This window comes from Oncorhynchus keta, chromosome 5 (genome assembly GCF_023373465.1).
Source record: "Oncorhynchus keta strain PuntledgeMale-10-30-2019 chromosome 5, Oket_V2, whole genome shotgun sequence".
Lineage (NCBI taxonomy): Eukaryota > Metazoa > Chordata > Actinopteri > Salmoniformes > Salmonidae > Oncorhynchus > Oncorhynchus keta.
The window spans coordinates 3571923-3596471 of NC_068425.1; the positions used below are offsets into that span (position 1 = coordinate 3571923).

Below are 24549 nucleotides of genomic sequence, written 5' to 3' on the forward strand. Positions count from 1 at the left end.
GTAGACCAACTAGTGGCTGAGGGTCATAACAATAGGATAAGTTCAACATGAGGTTTTATAAAGGATGTTACCTCTCACCCAGGGCACTATTACAAGAAATGTGACAGATGCCATGTCAATTAAGGGCCCAACTGTCAACTCTACCCATAAAAGTGAAATGGGTAACTACAGTCAATGAAGACCTTAACTCTGCATCTCAAAAGGTTATTAGACAGCCTCGAGGGAAATCTGTATGCCGCGTGGGGCTGCAGCGTAGCCTAGTGGTTAGAGTGTTGGACTAGTAACTGAAAGGTTGGAAGATCGAATCCCTGAGCTGACAAGCTACAAATTGGTCTTCTGCCCCTGAACAAGGTAGTTAACCCTCTGTTCCTAGGCCATCATTGAAAACAAGAATTTGTTCTTAACTGACTTCCCTAGTTAAAGGTAAAATACACATTTCTCTAGTGATGGGAAGTTAAGCTCTTACTGACATAAAATGCATCTTGACTCTTGTTTCAGTTGCTAATAGTTCTCCTACCAACAAACTAACTGAATAATCACAATAGAAATCCTAATGCCTCTCGTTCACCATAAAGGGCTTATTGGAGCGGTCATATGGTTGCAAAGCTACTGGTAATTTACCAATTACTTAAGTGTTCTGTAATTAACAGGCAGTCTAACTTTGGTCATTTATACTTTAACTGAAAATATTTCTATTTTTCATGTGTCCATATAGTACATGGGTTTCTAGTGGATAGACCAGGTGGTTGAAGGGGAAAATAGCCTAATTAAATGTGTTTGATCAATGGCATTTTCAATCATTCTCCCACTCATCCATTTGTCTTTACACAACTGCCACCAACCTTTACAACCATGAAATACTGACATGGTAAAATAATTGAGTACATTTTTTTTAAAGGTAATGGTTTTCACTAAGTTGATGGTTTATGTAAAAGTACATTTTATATGTGAAAGCTCCATGGAGGGCCTGAGATTTGTGAGAATCTGAAGTACCTGAAAAGGCCACTAGAAGGCACCTGGCTAAACGACATGTTCCTTGACATTTACAAACATTTGTGTTATGGATCCCAATTACCTGCTGTCAAGGCAGCAGCTACTCTTCCTGGGGTCCAGTGAAATAAAGGCAGTTCTATACATTACAAACCAGATGTCGCCACATGTGTTTGCCCTCAGGCCACGACTCTACCACATATCGACAACACAAAATAAATATGTGTGTCTATAGTGTATATGTGTCTCTTCACCCTCCCCGCTGTCCAGCAAGTTGTATCTAACTATTTTTAAATCTAATTTACTGTTTGCATGACTTGATGTGGAACAGTAGCCATGTCATGTCTCTCTGTAGTACTGTGCACCTCCCATAGTCTGTTCTGATGAGACCTGGAGACATGTCTTGTGGGGTATGCATTGGTGTCTGAGTTGTGTGCTAGTAGTTTAAACTGACAGCTCGGTGCATTCAATATGTCAATAATTCTCACAAATACAAGTAGTGATGAAGAAAATCTCTACTTTGAGCCATGAGAGATTGACATGTATAATGTTAGCTCTCTGTGTACATTTAAGGGTGAGTCGTGCTGCCCAGTTCTTGGCCAATTGTAATTTTCCTAAGTCCCTCTTTGTGGCACCTGACCAAACGACTGGACAGTAGTCCAGGTGTGACAATACTAGGGCCTGTAGGACCTACCTTGTTGATCATTGTTAAGAAGGCAGAGCAGTGCTTTATTATGGACAGACCTCTCCCCATCTTAGTTATTGTTGTATCAATATGTTTTGACCATGACAGTTTACAATACAGGGTAAGTCCAATAAGTTTAGACTCAACTTGTTACATTTCCACATTATTCATTTCAAGATTTAGTTGAGGTTTAGTGTTTTAATTTTAGGTCCCAAATACAGGGCCTTTAGTTTTTGAAATTCATGTATTTAGGACTAACTTATTTCTTGCCACCCATTCTGAAACTGACTGCAGCTCTTAAGGTTTGCAGTGATTACACCTGCTGTGGTAGCTGATGTGTATAGTGTTGAGTCATCAGTATACATAGACACACAGGCTTCACTCAGCGCCAGTGGCAAGTCATTAGTAAAGATATAAACAATAAGGGGCCTAGAAAGCTGCTCTGGGGAATGCCTGACTCTACCTAGATTATGTTGGAGAGGATTCCATTAAAGAACACCCTCTGTGTTCTGTTAGACAGGTAACTCTAGATCGACAATATAGCAGGGGATGTAAAGCCAATATATTTCCAGCAGCAGATTATGATCAATTACATCAAAAGCTGCAAAAAAGTGTTTCAAACATTATTTTTTATGTTTCTGAGTTAAATAATTATAATTATATTTTGTTGAGCTTTATTTAACTAGGCAAGTCAGATAAGAACAACTTATTATTTACAATGACAGCCTACCCTGGACAACACTGGGTCAATTGTGCGCCACCCCAGCCTGGATTTGAACCAGGGACTCGTTCAAGAGTGGTACCTCTTGCACTGAGATGCAGTGCCTTAGACCACTGCACCACTCGGGAGCCAATTGAATAGGGATCTTCCATCAAACACAACACAGAGTATTTTCTGAAGTGTTCAGATTTTCCTGTCATTTGTTCCCCTGGCTCAACAGTTGGAGATGAGATGATTGGTAGGCCACGTGAATAATTCAGCACAAAATCAAGGAAGGTTCTACTGATATTTGAACTCAGATCACTGGATTCAAAGAGCAGCGTGCTAACAATCACACCATAGAATCATATGCTAAATCCAATTTGGAATTGTCCAGAGATTTGAACTCGGAATGCAGGAATCAGATTCCTGAGTGATAACATTTACATTTACATTTACATTTAAGTCATTTAGCAGACGCTCTTATCCAGAGCGACTTACAAATTGGTGCATTCACCTTATGACATCCAGTGGAACAGCCACTTTACAATAGTGCATCTAAATCTTTTAAGGGGGGGGGGTGAGAAGGATTACTTTATCCTATCCTAGGTATTCCTTAAAGAGGTGGGGTTTCAGGTGTCTCCGGAAGGTGGTGATTGACTCCGCTGTCCTGGCGTCGTGGGGGAGTTTGTTCAACCATTGGGGGGCCAGAGCAGCGAACAGTTTTGACTGGGCTGAGCGGGAACTGTACTTCCTCAGTGGTAGGGAGGCGAGCAGGCCAGAGGTGGATGAACGCAGTGCCCTTGTTTGGGTGTAGGGCCTGATCAGAGCCTGGAGGTACTGAGGTGCCGTTCCCCTCACAGCTCCGTAGGCAAGCACCATGGTCTTGTAGTGGATGCGAGCTTCAACTGGAAGCCAGTGGAGAGAGCGGAGGAGCAGGGTGACGTGAGAGAACTTGGGAAGGTTGAACACCAGACGGGCTGCAGCGTTCTGGATGAGTTGTAGGGGTTTAATGGCACAGGCAGGGAGCCCAGCCAACAGTGAGTTGCAGTAATCCAGACGGGAGATGACAAGTGCCTGGATTAGGACCTGCGCCGCTTCCTGTGTGAGGCAGGGTCGTACTCTGCGGATGTTGTAGAGCATGAACCTACAGGAACGGGCCACCGCCTTGATGTTAGTTGAGAACGACAGGGTGTTGTCCAGGATCACGCCAAGGTTCTTAGCGCTCTGGGAGGAGGACACAATGGAGTTGTCAACCGTGATGGCGAGATCATGGAACGGGCAGTCCTTCCCCGGGAGGAAGAGCAGCTCCGTCTTGCCGAGGTTCAGCTTGAGGTGGTGATCCGTCATCCACACTGATATGTCTGCCAGACATGCAGAGATGTGATTCGCCACCTGGTCATCAGAAGGGGGAAAGGAGAAGATGAATTGTGTGTCGTCTGCATAGCAATGATAGGAGAGACCATGTGAGGTTATGACAGAGCCAAGTGACTTGGTGTATAGCGAGAATAGGAGAGGGCCTAGAACCGAGCCCTGGGGGACACCAGTGGTGAGAGCGCGTGGTGAGGAGACAGATTCTCGCCACGCCACCTGATAGGAGCGACCTGTCAGGTAGGACGCAATCAGCGTGGGCCGCGCCGGAGATGCCCAACTCGGAGAGGGTGGAGAGGAGGATCTGATGGTTCACAGTATCGAAGGCAGCCGATAGGTCTAGAAGGATGAGAGCAGAGGAGAGAGAGTTAGCTTTAGCGGTGCGGAGCGCCTCCGTAATACAGAGAAGAGCAGTCTCAGTTGAATGACTAGTCTTGAAACCTGACTGATTTGGATCAAGAAGGTCATTCTGAGAGAGATAGCGGGAGAGCTGGCCAAGGACGGCATGTTCAAGAGTTTTGGAGAGAAAAGAAAGAAGGGATACTGGTCTGTAATTGATGACATCGGAGGGATCGAGTGTAGGTTTTTCAGAAGGGTGCAACTCTCGCTCTCTTGAAGACGGAAGGGACGTAGCCAGCGGTCAGGGATGAGTTGATGAGCGAGGTGAGGTAAGGGAGAAGGTCTCCGGAAATGGTCTGGAGAAGAGAGGAGGGGATAGGGTTGAGCGGGCAGGTTGTTGGGCGGCCAGCCGTCACAAGACGCGAGATTTCATCTGGAGAGAGAGGGAGAAAGAGGTCAGAGCACAGGGTAGGGCAGTGTGAGCAGAACCAGCGGTGTCGTTTGACTTAGCAAACGAGGATCGGATGTCGTCGACCTTCTTTTCAAAATGGTTGACGAAGTCATCTGCAGAGAGGGAGGAGGGGGGGGAGGGGGAGGAGGATTCAGGAGGGAGGAGAAGGTGGCAAAGAGCTTCCTAGGGTTAGAGGCAGATGCTTGGAATTTAGAGTGGTAGAAAGTGGCTTTAGCAGCAGAGACAGAGGAGGAAAATGTAGAGAGGAGGGAGTGAAAGGATGCCAGGTCCGCAGGGAGGCGAGTTTTCCTTCATTTCCGCTCGGCTGCCCGGAGCCTTGTTCTGTGAGCTCGCAATGAGTTGTCGAGCCACGGAGCGGGAGGGGAGGACCGAGCCGGCCTGGAGGATAGGGGACATAGAGAGTCAAAGGATGCAGAAAGGCAGGAGAGGAGGGTTGAGGAGGCAGAATCAGGAGATAGGTTGGAGAAGGTTTGAGCAGAGGGAAGAGATGATAGGATGGAAGAGGAGAGAGTAGCGGGGGAGAGAGAGCGAAGGTTGGGACGGCGCGATACCATCCGAGTAGGGGCAGTGTGGGAAGTGTTGGATGAGAGCGAGAGGGAAAAGGATACAAGGTAGTGGTCAGAGACTTGGAGGAGTTGCAATGAGGTTAGTGGAAGAACAGCACCTAGTAAAGATGAGGTCGAGCGTATTGCCTGCCTTGTGAGTAGGGGGAAGGTGAGAGGGTGAGGTCAAAAGAGGAGAGGAGTGGAAAGAAGGAGGCAGAGAGGAATGAGTCAAAGGTAGACGTGGGGAGGTTAAAGTCGCCCAGAACTGTGAGAGGTGAGCCGTCCTCAGGAAAGGAGCTTATCAAGGCATCAAGCTCATTGATGAACTCTCCGAGGGGACCTGGAGGGCGATAAATGATAAGGATGTTAAGCTTGAAAGGGCTGGTAACTGTGACAGCATGAAATTCAAAGGAGGCGATAGACAGATGGGTAAGGGGAGAAAGAGAGAATGACCACTTGGGAGAGATGAGGATCCCGGTGCCACCACCCCGCTGACCAGAAGCTCTCGGGGTGTGTGAGAACACGTGGGCGGACGAAGAGAGAGCAGTAGGAGTAGCAGTGTTATCTGTGGTGATCCATGTTTCCGTCAGTGCCAAGAAGTCGAGGGACTGGAGGGAGGCATAGGCTGAGATGAACTCTGCCTTGTTGGCCGCAGATCGGCAGTTCCAGAGGCTACCGGAGACCTGGAACTCCACGTGGGTCGTGCGCGCTGGGACCACCAGATTAGGTGGCCGCGGCCACGCGGTGTGGAGCGTTTGTATGGTCTGTGCAGAGAGGAGAGAACAGGGATAGACAGACACATAGTTGACAGGCTACAGAAGAGGCTACGCTAATGCAAGGAGATTGGAATGACAAGTGGACTACACGTCTCGAATGTTCAGAAAGTTAAGCTTACGTAGCAAGAATCTTATTGACTAAAAGGATTAAAATGATACAGTACTGCTGAAGTAGGCTAGCTGGCAGTGGCTGCGTTGTTGACTTTGTAGGCTAGCTGGCAGTGGCTGCGTTGTTGACACTACACTAATCAAGTCGTTCCGTTGAGTGTAATAGTTTCTACAGTGCTGCTATTCGGGGGCTAGCTGGCCAGCTAGCAGTGTTGATTACGTTACGTTGCGTTAAAAGAACGACAATAGCTGGCTCGCTAACCTAGAAAATCGCTCTAGACTACACAATTATCTTAGATACAAAGACGGCTATGTAGCTAGCTATGTAGCTAGCTACGATCAAACCGTTGTGCTGTAATGAAATGAAATGAAAATGTGATACTACCTGTGGAGCGAAGCGGAATGCGACCGGGTTGTTGAGTGCGGAAGTTCTATTCAGTAGACGTTGGCTAGCTGTTGGCTAGCTAGCAGTGTCTCCTACGTTAAGGACGACAAATAGCTGGCTAGCTAACCTCGGTAAATTAAGATAATCACTCTAAGACTACACGCTCTAAACTACACAATTATCTTGGATACGAAGACAGCAAAGACAACTATGTAGCTAGCTAACACTACACTAATCAAGTCGTTCAGTTGAGTGTAATAGTTTCTACAGTGCTGCTATTCGGTAGACGGTGGACGTTTGCTAGCTGGGTAGCTGCTGGGCAGATAGCAGTTTAGACTACGTTAGGACGATGAAATACGAAGTTGCAATAGAAGTGCTGACTGTTTCACTTTGTTGTCCTCTTTCTTTTCCTTTTCTTCTGTCCTTCTTTTGTCCTTATTTTGTCTTCCTTTCTTCTGTTAACTAGATATTTTTTGTTGTTATTCTTTGTAAGCTAGCTAGCTTCTTCCAGGAGAGTCCCGAGCAACTGCTTAGCAACAAGTAAACAATTCTGCTAGCAATTCAGCTAGCTAAGATAACTGTACAATTTTATGAATAAATACTTTTTCAAAAGCCTGTCTTTTTTGGTTTGTTCCTTGTTTTGTCCTCTATTGAGTCTTGCAGTTTTCTCTTGATTTTTTCGATGTACTTCACTCTAAAAAAACATTTAAATCTCAATATATACAGGAGCTCATTATTCAGCAGCTGCTCAATTTAGAACTCCGGAACACAGCGTTGAACCCTGTACTGAATACTCTGTGATGGGTGCAGATTTTACTGTCCTTGATTCATCGGAAAAAACACAAAACATATTTTCTGGCTTGAACTGGGCTACCCTACCATGTTACAACTTGAAAATCTGCATATTTCCAACACGATTGATGTGATGAGGGAGAAAGTTATCTTGAATATTTTCAGTTCTTTCGGGGCAGCAAGTTTTCAATTACAACAAACGTATTAAGCGTTTCCTGTAGGCTAGCCAATCGTGCGTACTGAAGACTGCTTATCTACTCCCACCCACTTGTTTCTTAACCTTACAACCATTTTAAAGTTGACAGGAGAGGAGTATGTACTGCATAAAGATGGTTGGTCATGGTTGAGGTTTCCAGGGTTAGAGTAACGTTAGTGCAGAAGTTGTCATATGCTGAGGCAGTTAAGAAGTAGAGGAAGATGGGTCAAGGGGGAGAGATCCAAAGAGGAGGGGTGTTAGTAGTAGATCTGTACCAGTACAGAGGGATAAACCAACAAGTGATATATGTTTCAGTAAGATTGGACATTTTGGGCATTTATAGTAATGGTTATCAACTGTACTGCAGGGATGGAACGTAAAAGTTGCAGGAAGTAGAGGTTGTGGTGGCAGCTGCAGAGAGGTATTTGGGTGTGCGAGACTTGACATCAGAAGAGTTGCATCTCGTATCTGTATTTCTTTTAACTGCACTGTCGGTTAGGAGCTCGTAAGTAAGCATTTCACTGAAAGGTCTACTGTTGTATTTGGCGCATGTGAGTAATAAAATTTGATTTGATTCATTTTGAGTTACAGCGTGTTTTAAGTGGTGGTGTCCCATCCTTTCATGCTGTTGGCCTGAAGTACGAGTAAATAGATGTAAATTGGGGAGTATGGTTTTTATTATATATATTTGTGTGAGTGTAGTGTTAGATGGTAGGGTATTTGTTGTATTTTTGGTTGGTGTGGTTGTTGATAAAACATGTTTAAAAAAGCAAAGTATAAGAGAGTTATACTCCAGTCTAGTAGGTGGCGGTAATGCAACATGTATTGGATGCCAACCTGCCGTTAAATCTCATCAAAGAAGGTCGATTTCACTGACGCGGTCCGCTTGGAACAATAAATAGAGCGAACAAGGCTCCTTCCAGTTCACAACTCTGGGAAGACGCACGAAGAACTTCTTGCTTCAACAGTGATTGAACGGAACTCTTCTGCCCGCCTCCCGCGCAATATAACATTCCGGATTGATAACGTAATAATTACGGGAACTGTTTTAGTAAAATAATCTAAGAATCTCTATATTTGTACCGTTAATTTTGATATAAAAAGAAAATGGAGTCTCAGGTCCGCCAGAACTATCACCACGATTGCGAAGTTGCAATCAACCGGATGATCAACATGGAGATGTTTGCCTCTTATACTTACACTTCAATGGTAAGGGGACTGTAATTGGCTACCAAGAGGAGCAGTTTGTTGCTTTACCTAGTATTATTATGCCTGAGCCTAAATATTTTTTCTGTACGCCGAGGCAACAGCTTTGAGGTAGACGTATCATTCAAATAAAGCTCATAAATATATCCTTGGACAGAGCGTATCTCGTTACCAAGTAGGCTTATGATTTTCCGGATCATATTGCTGTGTCAATCATGCTTAGATCCCTCGATAATATAATGAGTTATATTTGACATGTGTTTCTAAACACACTTGTTTTTCAACCCAGGCTTTCTATTTCTCCCGTGACGATGTGGCTCTGCCTGGCTTCGCGCATTTCTTCAAGGAGAACAGCGACGAGGAGCGGGAGCACGCCGAAAAGCAACTCTCCTTCCAAATCAAGAGAGGTGGACGCATTTTACTCCAGGACATCAAGGTGAGCGCCTGAGCGTCGAAAAACGCATACCTTGTATACTGCGCAACAAAAAGAACGTAAACATCTTTGTAGAGGGTTCTCTGGTTGAAATGGTTCTTGTCTGATCTATAATCTATGGCAAGAAGTCTAAAGAACCCTTTATAGTCAATCTAGAGCCTTTTTTTCTAATACTGTGAAGTTGTTTTGGATTAGTAGTCATTCATGTTAATACTGAGTTCATTGTAAGGCAGGCCCTGTGTGGCTGCCCTGGTATTAGAGCAAGGTGACCAGAGGAGATATAACGTCCTGACTGCTTAGGCCTGAAGACACTGCCTCCATTCCTTCATAACCACTGAATTGGTCACGTGCACTGACTACAACAGGTGTAGACTTTGAGTTGAAGTGTACTTACTAGCTCATTCCCAACAATGCAGAGTTAAAGATAAATATTTGCTAAATAAAAATGGGAATGATAACAAAGAATAACAAGGCTTTATACAAGTACTGAGACCATGTGCAGGGTACGAGGTAGTTGAGATATAATACAGTAGGTAAGGGTTAAAAGTGACTTGGCAATCAGGATATGTGACTGGTGTCAATGTGGGGGTTGGGGGTTGTAGACTAGTGAGTGCAAAATAAGTGGTTAAACTCTTCTACTCAGACTCCTGTTTACCTCCAGAACAGCCTGCATTTTTGGGGACATTCTACAAGGTGTCTGAAACGTTCCACAGGGATGTTGGTCCATGCTGACACTCTGAAATCAGGCATTTGCTGCAGATATTACGGCGATATAGTCTTGCTGTGAACAGCCCGTTCCATCTCGTCCCAAAGATTCTCTATTGGTTTGAGGTCTGGGGACTGTGCAGTGAACTTAACTCGCTGTTCCAGGCAATGTTTTTCCACTCAATTGCCTGTTGGAGACACTTTAATTTTAACTTGATGTAATACATCAATACAATCACTTTAGCCTTATATAAATAATGAAACATGTTTAATTTGGTTTAAATAATGCAAAAAAAAGTTTAGGTGAATGTAAAAGTGCAATATGTGCCCTGTAAAAAAGCTAATGGTTAAGTTCCTTGCTCAGAACATGAGAACATACGAAAGTTGGTGGTTCCTTTTCACTTGAGTCTTCAATATTTTAGGTTGTAGTTATTATGACTATTTCTTTCAACCATTTGTATTTCATATACCTTTGACTATTGGATGTTTTTATAGGCACTTTAGTATTGCCAGTGTAACGGTAAAGCTTCCGTCCCTCTCTCGCTCGAACCAGGAACACATCGAAAACAGCCACCCTCGAAGCATCGTTACCCATCTCTCCACCAAAGCCGCGGCGGCCCTTGCAGAGGGCAAGGGGAACAACTACTTCAAGGTCTCAAAGCGAGTGTCACCGATTGAAACGCTATTAGCACGCACCCTGCTAACTAGCTAGCCATTTCACATCGGTTACACCAGCCTAATCTCGGGAGTTGCTAGGCTTGAAGTCACAAAACGCTCAATGCTTTAAGCACAGCAATGAGCTGCTGGCAAACGCACAAGTGCTGTTTGAATCAATGCTTACGAGCCAGCTGCTGCCTACCACCGCTCGGTCAGACTGCTCTATCAAATGTCAAATCATAGACTTCATTTTAACATAGTAACACAGAAATGAGCCTTGGGTCATTAATATGGTCAAATCCAGATACGAACATTTCGAAAACAAAACGTTTATTCTTTCAGTTAAATACGGAACCGTTCTGTATTTTACCTAACGGGTGGCATCCATAAGTCTAAATATTCCTGTTACATTGCACAACCTTCAATGTTGCTAACTAATGACATAATTATGACATAATGAGTCAGATGGCCCAAACTGTAGCATGTACCCTGACTCTGCGTGCAATCAACGCAAGAGAAGTGACACAATTTCCCTAGTTTAATATTGCCTGCTAACATGCATTTATTTTAACTAAATATGCATGTTTAAAAACATACTTCTGTTTATTGATTTTAAGAAAGGCATTGTTTATGGTTAGGTTAATTTGTGCAACGATTGTGCTTTCTTCGCAAATGCTCTTTTGTTAATTAAATCGTCCCCCGTTTGGCAAAGTTGGCTGTCTTTGTTAGGAACAAATAGTCTTCACACAGTTCGCAAAGAGCCAGGTGGCCCAAACTGCTGCATGTGCCCTGACTCTGTTGCACAGAACAAAAGAGAAGTGACACAATTTCCCTAGTTAAATGAAATTCATGTTAGCAGGCAATATTAACTAATATGCAGGTTTAAAAATATATACTTGTGTATTGATTTTAAGGTGCCGTTTATGGTTATGTACACATTGGTGCGTTTGCCAAATTGGTGATTTAACTTAGTAGGCTATGATTCAATGATGAATTAACTTATGGCTTAGATCCCGTTAACGGGATCGATATGACAACAGCCAGTGATTGTGCAGGGCGCCAAATTCAAAACAGATCTCATAATTAAAATTCCTCAAACATACAAGTGTTTTACACCATTTTAAAGAAACGTATTAATACCACCAGTGTCCGATTTCAAAAAATGCTTTACAGCGAAAGCACACCTAACGATTGTTAGGTCTGTACCTAGTCTCAAAGGAACACAATTCTTCCAGCCAAAGAGGAGTCGCAAAAAGCGGAAATCGAGAAATAAATCGCTAACATTTGATCTTCATCAGATGACACTCATAGGACTTCATGTTACACAATACATGTTTTGTTCATATTTATAGCCAACAATCTCAGTTTACATTTTTTCGTTAAGTTAAGTAATGTTTTGCTTCCAAAACATCCTGTGATTTTTGCAGAGCCACCTCAATTTACAGAAATGCTCATAATACATATTGAGAAAAGATACAACTGTTATGCATGGAACTTTAGATTAACTTCTCCTTAATGCAACCGCTGTGTCAGATTTCAAAAAAGCTTTACCGAAAAAGCACACCATGCGATCGGAATTCAGCGCTCCGAAACAAAACGAGCCATTCAGATATCCGCCGTTTTGTGGAGTCAACAAAGTCAGAAATGGCATTATAAATATTCACTTACCTTTTCTCTTCATCTGAATGGAATCCCAGTTCCACAATAAATGTTTGATTTGTTCGATGATGTCCAAATACCTCCATTTTGTTTGCGTTTAGCCCAGTAATCCAAATTCATGAGGCACGACCAGGCAAAGTCATAAAGTTCCGTTACAGTCCGTAGAAACATGTCAAACGATCTATAGAATCAATCTTCAATAATGTTCCAACCGGAGAATTCCTTTGTCTTCAGAAATGCAATGGACTGCAAGCTAACTCTCGTGAACGCGCGTGACCAGCTCATGCCACTCTGGCAGACCTGACTCAATTCCGCTCCCATTCCCTCGTCCTTCACAGTAGAAGCATCAAACAAGGTTCTGAAGACTGTTGACATCTAGTGGAAGCCTTAAGAAGTGCATTATGACACTGTATTTGATAGGCTATGAGTTGAAAAACTACAAACCTCAGACTTCCTACTTCCTGGTTGGATTTTTTTCCTCAGCTTTTTGCCTGCCATAAGAGTCCTGTTATACTCAGACATCATTCAAACAGTTTTAGAAACTTCAGTATTTCCTATCCAAATCTACTAATATGCATATATTAGCAACTGAGCCTGAGTAGCAGGCAGTTTACTCCGGGAACCTTAATCATCCAAGCTACTCAATACTGCCCCCAGCCATAAGACGTTAAAAGGCACCACGTTGATTATATGCAACGCTAGATAATGTAGTAATAACTACACATGGTTGATGAGTTTTTTTTTTTACAAGATCTGTTTAATGCTAGCTAGCACCTTACCGTGGCTCATTGCTGCACTCGCATAACAGCTAGTCAGCCTGCCACGCAGTCTCCTTGTGGAGTGCAATGTACTCTGCCGTGATCGGTGTCAGAAAATGCCGATTACCGATTGCTATGACATCTTGAAACTCGGCCATTCCGATTAATCGGTCGACCTCTAGATAGGAGTGGAACCCGGTGTGGTCGTCTGCTGTAATAGCCCATCCGTGAGTAGGATCGCCGAGTTGTGTGTTCTGAGCTGGGGTTCTGGAAACATTTGGCGTTGCAAGCGCCATTCTCTATCGACTGAGCCACACCGGACCCATGATGTGCTTCATAAACTCCAGCTTATGTGGTTGTTCATAGTGACTGTTAAAATGACTAAATCTTGATCTTTCTGCATTGGTTCCAGTTTGTCAGATATACTGATTGAACTGACTTTGAATTATGTATAGAAACATCTGCTAGTAGTCCCTAACCCTTCTGTGTTCACTGTCCTGTGTAGAAGCCAGAACGTGATGAGTGGGGCAATGGGCTGGAGGCCATGCAGTGTGCTCTGCAGCTGGAGAAGAATGTGAACCAGGCCCTGCTGGACCTGCACAAGATTGCTTCTGACAAGGTTGACCCCCATGTAAGTAATATCATTACATAGAATACAGGTACTGTCCCAGGAGCTGATCAGGTTGTTGTACCTCTGCTAACTAATTACACATGATTGTGTGACCTGCCCCTTTAGACGCATGAATGCCACTTTACACACACGATGCAGCTCGTGCAGGAGTTAGACAGCTGTAAACACCTCATTATCTGCACTTATGCCATTACCACCAGGCTCTTGTGTGTTACTGTATCTACAATAGTCTGTAGTCATTCTCTTTTCTGACCTGTTTTCCCTCTTTAGCTGTGTCACTTCCTGGAGACCCATTACCTGAATGAGCAGGTGGAGGCCATTAAGAAGCTGGGAGACTACATCACCAACCTCACCAAGATGGATGCTGTCAACAACAAGATGGCAGAGTACCTGTTTGACAAGCACACCCTGGGAGGCCAGAGCTAAACCGCTTCCATCCCCAGGCTACGGCCTCCAGCCTCAGACCAGGACTCCTGGCTTCTCTGATAGATCCTACTGGCTTTACATTTATATGGAGGGAGAGTGTTAAACTGGTGCAGTGCAACACTGCTGTGACATTGATGTTTTTGTTGACAACACTACTGTATTTTGGAGGCAAGGCATCTTGTAAAACAATAAAAAAATATCACTAAAGTTTTTTTCTAAGTGTTGACCTGTAGTAATGATTCAGTCTATTCAGGTTCTTTGCTCGGTCTTACTGAGCATCTTCATACCAGTGATAAATACTGACAATTGTAGATCAACTAGTGGCTGAGGGTCATAACAATAGGATAAGTTCAACATGAGGTTTTATAAAGGATGTTACCTCTCACCACAGGGCACTATTACAAGAAATGTGACAGATGCCATGTCAATTAAGGGCCCAACTGTCAACTCTACCCATAAAAGTGAAATGGGTAACTACAGTCAATGAAGACCTTAACTCTGCATCTCAAAAGGTTATTAGACAGCCTCGAGGGAAATCTGTATGCCGCGTGGGGCTGCAGCGTAGCCTAGTGGTTAGAGTGTTGGACTAGTAACTGAAAGGTTGGAAGATCGAATCCCTGAGCTGACAAGCTACAAATTGGTCTTCTGCCCCTGAACAAGGTAGTTAACCCTCTGTTCCTAGGCCATCATTGAAAACAAGAATTTGTTCTTAACTGACTTCCCTAGTTAAAGGTAAAATACACTTCTCTAGTGATGGGAAGTTAAGCTCTTACTGACATAAAATGCATCTTGACTCTTGTTTCAGTTGCTAATAGTTCTCCTACCAACAAACTAACTGAATAATCACAATAGAAATCCTAATGCCTCTCGTTCACCATAAAGGGCTTATTGGAGCGGTCATATGGTTGCAAAGCTACTGGTAATTTACCAATTACTTAAGTGTTCTGTAATTAACAGGCAGTCTAACTTTGGTAATTTATACTTTAACTGAAAATATTTCTATTTTTCATGTGTCCATATAGTACATGGGTTTCTAGTGGATAGACCAGGTGGTTGAAGGGGAAAATAGCCTAATTAAATGTGTTTGATCAACAATGGCATTTTCAATCATTCTCCCACTCATCCATTTGTCTTTACACAACTGCCACCAACCTTTACAACCATGAAATACTGACATGGTAAAATAATTGAGTACATTTTTTTTAAAGGTAATGGTTTTCACTAAGTTGATGGTTTATGTAAAAGTACATTTTATATGTGAAAGCTCCATGGAGGGCCTGAGATTTGTGAGAATCTGAAGTACCTGAAAAGGCCACTAGAAGGCACCTGGCTAAACGACATGTTCCTTGACATTTACAAACATTTGTGTTATGGATCCCAATTACCTGCTGTCAAGGCAGCAGCTACTCTTCCTGGGGTCCAGCGAAATAAAGGCAGTTCTATACATTACAAACCAGATGTCGCCACGCGTGTTTGCCCTCAGGCCACTACTCTACCACATATCGACAACACAAAATAAATATGCGTGTCTATAGTGTATATGTGTCTCTTCACACTCTCCGCTGTCCAGCAAGTTGTATCTAACTATTTTTAAATCTAATTTACTGTTTGCATGACTTGATGTGGAATAGTAGCCATGTCATGTCTCTCTGTAGTACTGTGCACCTCCCATAGACATTACATTACATTTAAGTCATTTAGCAGACGCTCTTATCCAGAGCGACTTACAAATTGGTGCATTCACCTTATGACATCCAGTGGAACAGCCACTTTACAATAGTGCATCTAAATCTTTTAAGGGGGGTGAGAAGGATTACTTTATCCTATCCTAGGTATTCCTTAAAGAGGTGGGGTTTCAGGTGTCTCCGGAAGGTGGTGATTGACTCCGCTGTCCTGGCGTCGTGAGGGAGTGTGTTCCACCATTGGGGAGCCAGAGCAGCGAACAGTTTTGACTGGGCTGAGTGGGAACTGTACTTCCTCAGTGGTAGGGAGGCGAGCAGACTGACATCATAGACAGACATCATAGACTGTGATGAGACCTGGAGACATGTCTTGTGGGGTATGCATTGGTGTCTGAGTTGTGTGCTAGTAGTTTAAACTGACAGCTCGGTGCATTCAATATGTCAATAATTCTCACAAATACAAGTAGTGATGAAGAAAATCTCTACTTTGAGCCATGAGAGATTGACATGTATAATGTTAGCTCTCTGTGTACATTTAAGGGTGAGTCGTGCTGCCCAGTTCTTGGCCAATTGTAATTTTCCTAAGTCCCTCTTTGTGGCACCTGACCAAACGACTGGACAGTAGTCCAGGTGTGACAATACTAGGGCCTGTAGGACCTACCTTGTTGATCATTGTTAAGAAGGCAGAGCAGTGCTTTATTATGGACAGACCTCTCCCCATCTTAGTTATTGTTGTATCAATATGTTTTGACCATGACAGTTTACAATACAGGGTAAGTCCAATAAGTTTAGACTCAACTTGTTACATTTCCACATTATTCATTTCAAGATTTAGTGGAGGTTTAGTGTTTTAATTTTAGGTCCCAAATACAGGGCCTTTAGTTTTTGAAATTCATGTATTTAGGACTAACTTATTTCTTGCCACCCATTCTGAAACTGACTGCAGCTCTTAAGGTTTGCAGTGATTACACCTGCTGTGGTAGCTGATGTGTATAGTGTTGAGTCATCAGTATACATAGACACACAGGCTTCACTCAGCGCCAGTGGCAAGTCATTAGTAAAGATATAAACAATAAGGGGCCTAGAAAGCTGCTCTGGGGAATGCCTGACTCTACCTAGATTATGTTGGAGAGGATTCCATTAAAGAACACCCTCTGTGTTCTGTTAGACAGGTAACTCTAGATCCACAATATATTTGGGGATGTAAAGCCATAACACTTATGCGTTTTCCAGCAGCAGATTATGATCAATAATGTCAAAAGCTGCAGAGATGTGTTTAAAACGTGTTTTTCTTTAAATAACTTAACTCGGCAAGTCAATTACAAACAACTTCGTCTTTACAATGATGGCCGACACTGGGTCTGTTGTGGGTCACCCTATGCTTATTAGTAACTGGAATAAGTCATTTCATAAATGCGTCAAGTGCAGCATCTGGTTGCTCCTCATTACACACCACAGAACAGCAAATATTCTTTACATCTTCAACATAGGAATCACTACCTTTGCGACCCTAAGCTGTCATTTTTGACTGAGACTGTAAAAGCATGCTTTAAGCCATGCACATTTGTTGATCATTGCTAATCAAACAATGGTTTGCACTTAGTGGGACTATCTTTTGTTTTTCAACAGGACAATGACCCAACACACCTCCAGGCTATGTAAGGGCTATTTGACCAAGGAGAGTGATGAAGTGGTGCATCAGATTACCACAATCACCCAACCTCAACCCAAAAATCAGATGAAGCAACACCTCACAATACAACGCCTCTCCCATATTTGACCTCTATATTTTGTGTGTATGCATTAATATGTAAGCTATATGTGTCTTTTTTTAAATGTATGTAGTTGTGTCCTTGAGCTGTTCTTGTCTATTGATGTTGTGTATTATGTTATGTTTCATGTTTTGTGTGGACCCCAGGAAGAGTAGCTGCTGCTTTTGCAACAGCGAATGGGGATCCTAATAAAATACCAAATTGAGATTGTTTGGGATGAGTTGGACTGCAGAGTGAAGGAAAAGCAGCCAACAAGTGCTCAGCATATGTGGGAACTCCTTCAACTGTTGGAAAAGCATTCCAGGTGAAGCTGGCTGATAGAATGCCAAGAGTGTGCAAAGTTGTCATCAAGGCAAAGCGTGGTTACGATGAAGAATCTAAAATCTATTTGAAATATATCACTTTTTTGGTTACGACATGATTCCATATGTATTATTTCATAGTTTTGATGTCTTCACTATTATTCCACAATGTGCTAAATAGTACAAATAAAGAAACACCATTGAATGAATAGGTGTGTCCAAACTTTTGACTTGTACTGTATATGCTGCAATAGTCTATGTGTGTGGGGGGGGGGGACTGGTGTAATTCTCCTGTCTTATCTGTATGCTCTCTCCTCCCCTCCCCCGTCCCGGAGGACCTGAGCCCAACGCCCATGCCTCAGAACTACCTGGCCTGAAGACTCCCCAGTCCACCTGGTTGTGCTGCTGCTCTAGTTTCTGCTGTTCTGCCTGCAGCTATGGAACCCTGACCTGTTCACCAGACATGTTACCTTATCCTGCTGTTTCGTTTCTCCTCTGTCTCTATCGGCCTCTCAACCTCTGAATGCTGGGCTATGAAAAGTCAACTGAGATTTACTCCTGAGGTGCTGACCTGTTGCGTCCTCTATAACCACTGTGATTATTATGTGACCCTGCTGGTCACCTATGAACGTCTGAACATCTTGAAGAACGATCTGGCCTTAATGGTCATATACAGTGCATTCAGAAAGTATTCAGACCCCTTGACCTTTTTCCACATTTTGTTAAAGAAGTTAAAGCCTTATTCTAAAATAGATTAATAGTTTTCCCCCCTCATCAGTCTACACACAATACCCCATAATGACAAAGTAAAAACAGGTTTTTAGACATTCTTGCTCATTTATAATGATTTTTAAAAAATGTAATGGAAATATTACATTTACATAAGTATTCAGACCCTTTACTCAGTACTTTGTTGAAGAACCTTTGCAGCGATTACAGTCTCGAGTGTTCTTGGGTATGATGCTAAAAGCTTGGCACACCTGTATTTGGGGAGTTTCTCCCATTCTTCTGTGCAGATCCTCTCAAGCTCTGTCAGGTTGGATGGGGAGCGTCGCTACAGAGCTATTTTCAGTTCTCCCCAGAGATGTTCGATCAGGGTGTTGTGTTTTGTGTTTTCTTTAATTATTTGTTCAGGCCATGGTGTGACATGGGTTTATTGTGTTGTCGTATTGGGGTTTTTGTAGGCATTGGGATTGTGGTTGATTAGGGGTGTGTCTAGCATAGGCTTGGCTGCCTGAGGCGGTTCTCAATCAGAGTCAGGTGATTCTCGTTGTCTCTGATTGGGAACCATATTTAGGTAGCCTGGGATTCACTGTGTATTTTGTGGGTGATTGTTCCTGTCTCTGTGTGGTTGTTCACCAGACAGGCTGTATAGGTTTTCACGGTCCTTTTGTTGTTTTTTGTATATTTATAAGTTATTTCATGTATCTCTATTCTACATTAAAGAACATGAGTAACCACCACTCTGCATTTTGGTCCGACTCTCCTTCAACAGACGAACGCCGTTACAGCATCACCATAATTCACCGTAGGGTTGATGTCGGGTTTCCTCCAGACATGACGGTTGGCATTCAATCCAAAGAGTTCAGTCTTGGTTTCATTAGACCAGATAATCTTTTTTCTCGTGGTCTGAGAGTCTTTAGATGCATTTTGCCAAAATCTAAGCGGGCTGTCATGTGACTTTTACGGAGGAGTGTCTTCCGTCTGGCCACTCTACCATAAAGTTCTGATTGGTGGAGTGCTGCAGAGATGGTTGTCCTTCTGGAAGGTTCCCCCATCTACACAGAGGAACTCTAGAGCTCTGTCAGGGTGACCGTTGGGTTCTTGGTCACCTCCCGGACCAAGGCCCTTCTCCTCCAATAGCTCAGTTTGGCTGGGCGGCCAGCTCTAGGAAGAGTCTTAGTGGTTCCAAACTTGTTCCATTCATGAATGATGGAAGCCACTGTGTTCTTGGGGACCATCAATGCTGCAGACATTTTTCTGTGATTTGTGCCTAGACAAAATCCTGTCTTGGAGCTCTATGAACAATTCCTTGGACCTCATGGCTTGTTTGTTTTTTTGCTCTGACATGCACTGGCAACTGTGGGACCTTTAATATACAGTTGTGTGCCTTTCCAAATCATGTCCAATCAATTGAATGTACCACACGTGGACTCCAATCAAGTTGTAGAAATGTCTCAAGGATGATCAATGGTAACACGATGCACCTGAGTCTCATAGCAAAGGGTCTGAATACTTATGTAATAAGGTATTTCTCGTTTTTGCAAACATTTCTAAAAACCTGTTTTCACTTTGTCATTAGGTCGTATTGTGTGTAGTTTTATGAAGGGGGAAATAATTATATTCATTTTAGAATAAGGTTGTAAAGTAATAAAATGTGGAAAAAGTCAAGGGGTCTGAAATCTTTCCGAATGCACTGTATCATACTAAATGGCGGGATTCAAACTGACATCCCAAATTCTAAAAATGTCCCCTGATGCCCTTGTGCGCAGTCATTTCACAACATTTCTTAATATAATCAGGGGAGAAACACACCAAGAAAGCAGCTTTGATGGTCACTGTTAAGAGGAAGATCCCAGCTTTCCATTCCTCCTACATTTATTTCTGCTTTTAAAAATAAGTGAACTGCACCATTTTAAAACCTGAGTTTTTAGAAACAGCTTGGTTTAGACATTACAGGGGGTATACATATACAGCAATGCATCGCTAAGCCATGCTAGCATCGCCCAGAGTGGCTTGCCAAGTGTTTGTTAGCAAGCTAACACAGGCTAGGTATCAACAGCCAATCCAGTAGGAGTTGGAAACGACAGTGAGATTCTATTGGTCGATCGTGCCATGATCTTGCAGAGTATTAGCATAAACTGCATGGTTGCGTCCAGTAAAACGGAACAATAGGCAGCATTGAATTCAACGGACATGGTAAAGTGCTGAACAAACAAATGAAAAAAATGGTAATTTCCCCCAGAGGGCTAAATGTATTTAATTTAAATGTAATTGATTTATCTAGGCAAGTCAGTTAAGAACAAATTCTTATTTACAATGACGGCCTACCAAAAGGCAAAAGACCTTTCACGACAAGAGAGACAACACAACACTACATAAAGAGAGACCTAAGACAACAACATAGCATCATAGGCAGTAACATGAGTCCGCTGTAACAGATAGGCCTAGATTATTCAGTTTTTATACATTCCTGGCTGAGTACCAGTGGAAAGTTTGGGACAGTCAAGTCACCAAAGGGGTGCACATTTTTGTTTTTGCCCTAGCACTACACAGCTGATTGAAATTATCAACTCATCAAAAGGCTTTGATGATTTGAATCAGCTGTGTAGTGCTTGGGAAAAAAAATAAAATGTGCACCCCTTTGGGTCCCCGGGACCAGGATTGAGAACCACTGATCTTGCTAATGATTAGCACACTGGGGTAAATGTAGATGGGCAACCCCATGCAACAGGTTATCATGCTTATTGCTAAATAACACACCTGCCGGATAATATGGACTGATATGGTATTGAGATCATTTCTACAAAGTAAAATTATATTTTAGATGGTGTCAGCATAATTTTATTTTCACTCATTTTGGAGAAATAAAATTAGTCTAAAAAGTCCAAAGTAATTAGCCACTCTGTTTCCAGGTTAGACCAACACAATTATTTTATTCATAACAGAATCTTCAGCGTATTAGGACTGGATATGATTTCCTATACAACCGATGGGTCCCATTATGCCTGGCGAAAACCAAACACTGCATTGCACAGTAAGAACATCATACCAACGGTCAAGCTTAGTGGTGGTAGTGTGATGGGCTGGAGATGCTTTGATGCTTCAGGACCTTGATGACTTGCCTTAAACAGAAGGAACCATGAATTCCGCTCTGTATCAGAGAGTTCTACAGCAGAATGTCAGGCCATCTGTCTGTAAGCTGAAGCTGAAGCTCAGCTAGGTCATGCAGCAACGGAAATGGTTAAAAAAACAATACATTTTACGTTTTTGGAATGGCTTAGTCAAAGTCCAGACCTAATCCCAATTTAGATGGAGTGGCCGAACTTGAAATGAGCTTGAAATCCAAACAAATTACACTGAGTTAAAGAAGTTCTGCATGCAAGAGTGGGACAGAATTCCTCCACAGCAATGTGAGAAACTGATCAATAACTACAGGAAGCATTTGGTTGCAGTCACTGCAGCTGAAGGTGGCAATACCCGTTATTGAGTGTAAGGGGGCAATTACTTTTTCACACAGGGGAATTGGGTGTTGTGTAACTTTTTTGGCTAATTCAATAAATAAATCATCATCTAATATTAGGTTTTGGTTGAAGATCTGATAACATGCAGTTACAAAAACATGCAAACATAGAGAAAATCATTAAAGGGGAATTTATTTGTACTTTTTTTTACGGCACTGTATATATATATATACATTGAGTGTATAAAACATTAAGAACAACTTCCTAATATTGAGTTGCAAACACCCCCTTTACCCTCAGAACAACCTCAATTCGTTGGGGGCAAGGACTCAATCTACAGGGTGTCGACAGCGTTCTACGGGGATGCTGGTTCATGTTGACTCCAATGCTTCCCACAGTTGTGTTAAATTGTCTGGATGTCCCTATGTGAGGTGGATCATTCCTGATACACACAGGAAATTATTGAGTGTGAAAAACCAAGGGGTTTGGTGGTGATTTTCTAAACTGTTAGTTAGACCTACAGTTGAAAGTAATATTGAAAAATATTGTTATTTGAGTTGTGATTGGGGTATATTGGCCAAATGATCAGGAAAGTTTTTGGTGTATTTTCCTTCCATCATTCATCAAAAACAATCATATTACAGCCATTTGTTTAAAATGCTGTCACGTTCTGACCTTAGTTCCTTTGTTATGTCTTTGTTTTAGTATGGTCAGGGCATGAGTTGGGTGGGTTGTTTATGTTCGTTTGTCTATCATTTGGGATTTCTGTGTTCTGCCTAGTATGGTTCTCAATCAGAGGCAGCTGTCAATCGTTGTCCCTGATTGAGAATCATACTTAGGTAGCCTGGTTTCACTTTTGAGTTGTGGGTGTTTGTCTTCCATATCAGTGTTTGTTACCACACAGGACTGTTTCCTTTTTTCACGTTTATTGTTTTGTTCCAGTGTTCTGTTGTGTTTGATTAATAAACATTATGGACACTTACCACGCTGCGCATTGGTCCTCCGATCCTTCTCGCTACTCCTCCTCAGAAGAGCAGGACGAGATCCCTTACAAATGCCTTTGTAAGTTACATAGTTTATGTTACTTCTGTTCTCTCCTTCTTACCTTTTTTTTCCCTAGTCTCAGCAAGTTTTTGCCCACTCATCACCGCTCAAGTCTGATTCCACAGTCATGAGACCAAGTCGCCTTCCACCATTGTCACGGTGATAGCGGAAAATAATGGCCTTCAGGCCAAAGATGGTGGATAAATGAAGGTAGTTCACTCAGGCCTTTTACCACTGTCTGCCGAAGGGGAGGGGGGAGGGGGGTTCTCCATCAACACCAATGCGATAACGGTCTGCTTTGTCCTTGACTTCCATTGAAACAGAACCATTGAGGGAGTGAACATCTTGCTTCCTCTTCTGTCTGTGCTTGAGACTCCAGAATGCCGAGTCACAATGACAAGGCAGAAATACAGCCAGGGCGGAGCCTGAGTCAGTCCATATGGTAGTAGAACCAACAGGAGGTTATGACAGTAGAAAGAGTGGGAAGGAGGGAGAGAAATAGGAATAGAGGGGGTGGGGAAAAGAGTACAGAATAAAAATGCTGTGTCACCCTTCAGAACTTCAAGAGAAAGAGTTCTGTAATGGTTAATCATTTACAGTACTACTATCACTTCTGTTTATAACTTTAACTTAAGATCATTCTTAAGGTTGCACGATAAAATTGTAATGCTACGAGATGGATAAAAATGTACAGGGTGGGTACCTGGAGGAGAATAGGGGAGGGTCATGCTTTTTCAATTTCAGTCAAGGGGAGGGTTTAGGATTTTAAAAAAAAATCTAGTCCAGGGGAGGGTCATGAAATATGTAATTGATGAATTTTCAATATTTCTCAGTGTTTTAGAATGAGTTGCTTATTAGGCTATATATCGATAGCCTGAGTCCACTCTGCTGGGAGTGAAATATGGCTACAAAGTGCATCCTCAGAGAAGCACAGAGCAAAGTTATATTTCTAAGATAGCTGCTAGGATAGCGTAAATAAAACTAGACTGCATTACACACTGCAATGGATATTCCAACCCTGAGGCCTGCTCTGCCCTTGCTGATCAAAACCTTATTTTTTGCTGCCTAACCAATGTTGTGCTGTGTAGGCCTACAGTGGCAGTTCAGAAGGAGAGTCAAAGAATTCCTCAGAAAATAATTTTTGATGAAGGCCTTGTCCAAAAAATGCAATATCTTGCGCGTAGACTAGCCTGTAGCCTATGTTCTTGTAAGGGGTGCGTACTGGCGGCAGAGAAGTCAGACACAGGAGAGCAAAAACTGTGTTTCCAAACGGCACAGTTTAATAACAAACAAAAAAACACCGGAAAACAGAACAATCAAATAATGGGTACATAACCCGATGCACACCAGGACAGACGTGCACAACCACTTACAATGAACAATCACCCACAAGGACATGAGGGGGAACAGAGTGTTAAATACACAACATGGAATTGATTGGATTGGAACCAGGTGTGATGAAGACAAGTGACTTTGACCCCTGAACACCGCCCGAAATAGGAGGGGGACCAACTTCGGTGGAAGTCGTGACAGTTCGAGAGAGTAAAGACGAGGACCAGAGGTCAACTTTGATAGCTTGTTACTACTATAATTGATTTTATGAAAAAAAAAATATGTTTCTTGCCCATGATGTATTTATCCAAGTTATTGACATCACAATAAGCCAGATTTGAGTTACTTACATTGTGGTGCTGAAACTTGAAGCAGCAATCACAGCACAATCAATTGGAA

At 42.6% G+C, this 24549-nt stretch overlaps 1 protein-coding gene across 1 annotated transcript; it reads left to right on the plus strand.

The window, feature by feature from the left end:
* Nucleotides 1-8278: 8278 nt before the first annotated feature.
* LOC127929974 (ferritin, middle subunit-like) lies at nucleotides 8279-14058 on the plus strand. The gene is made up of 4 exons (XM_052518492.1): nucleotides 8279-8568; nucleotides 8855-9001; nucleotides 13283-13408; nucleotides 13679-14058. Exons 1-4 carry the CDS (start codon nucleotides 8467-8469, stop codon nucleotides 13832-13834), a joined length of 531 nt encoding a protein of 176 aa, XP_052374452.1. The 5' UTR covers nucleotides 8279-8466; the 3' UTR covers nucleotides 13835-14058.
* The last annotated feature ends 10491 nt before the right edge of the window (nucleotides 14059-24549 follow it).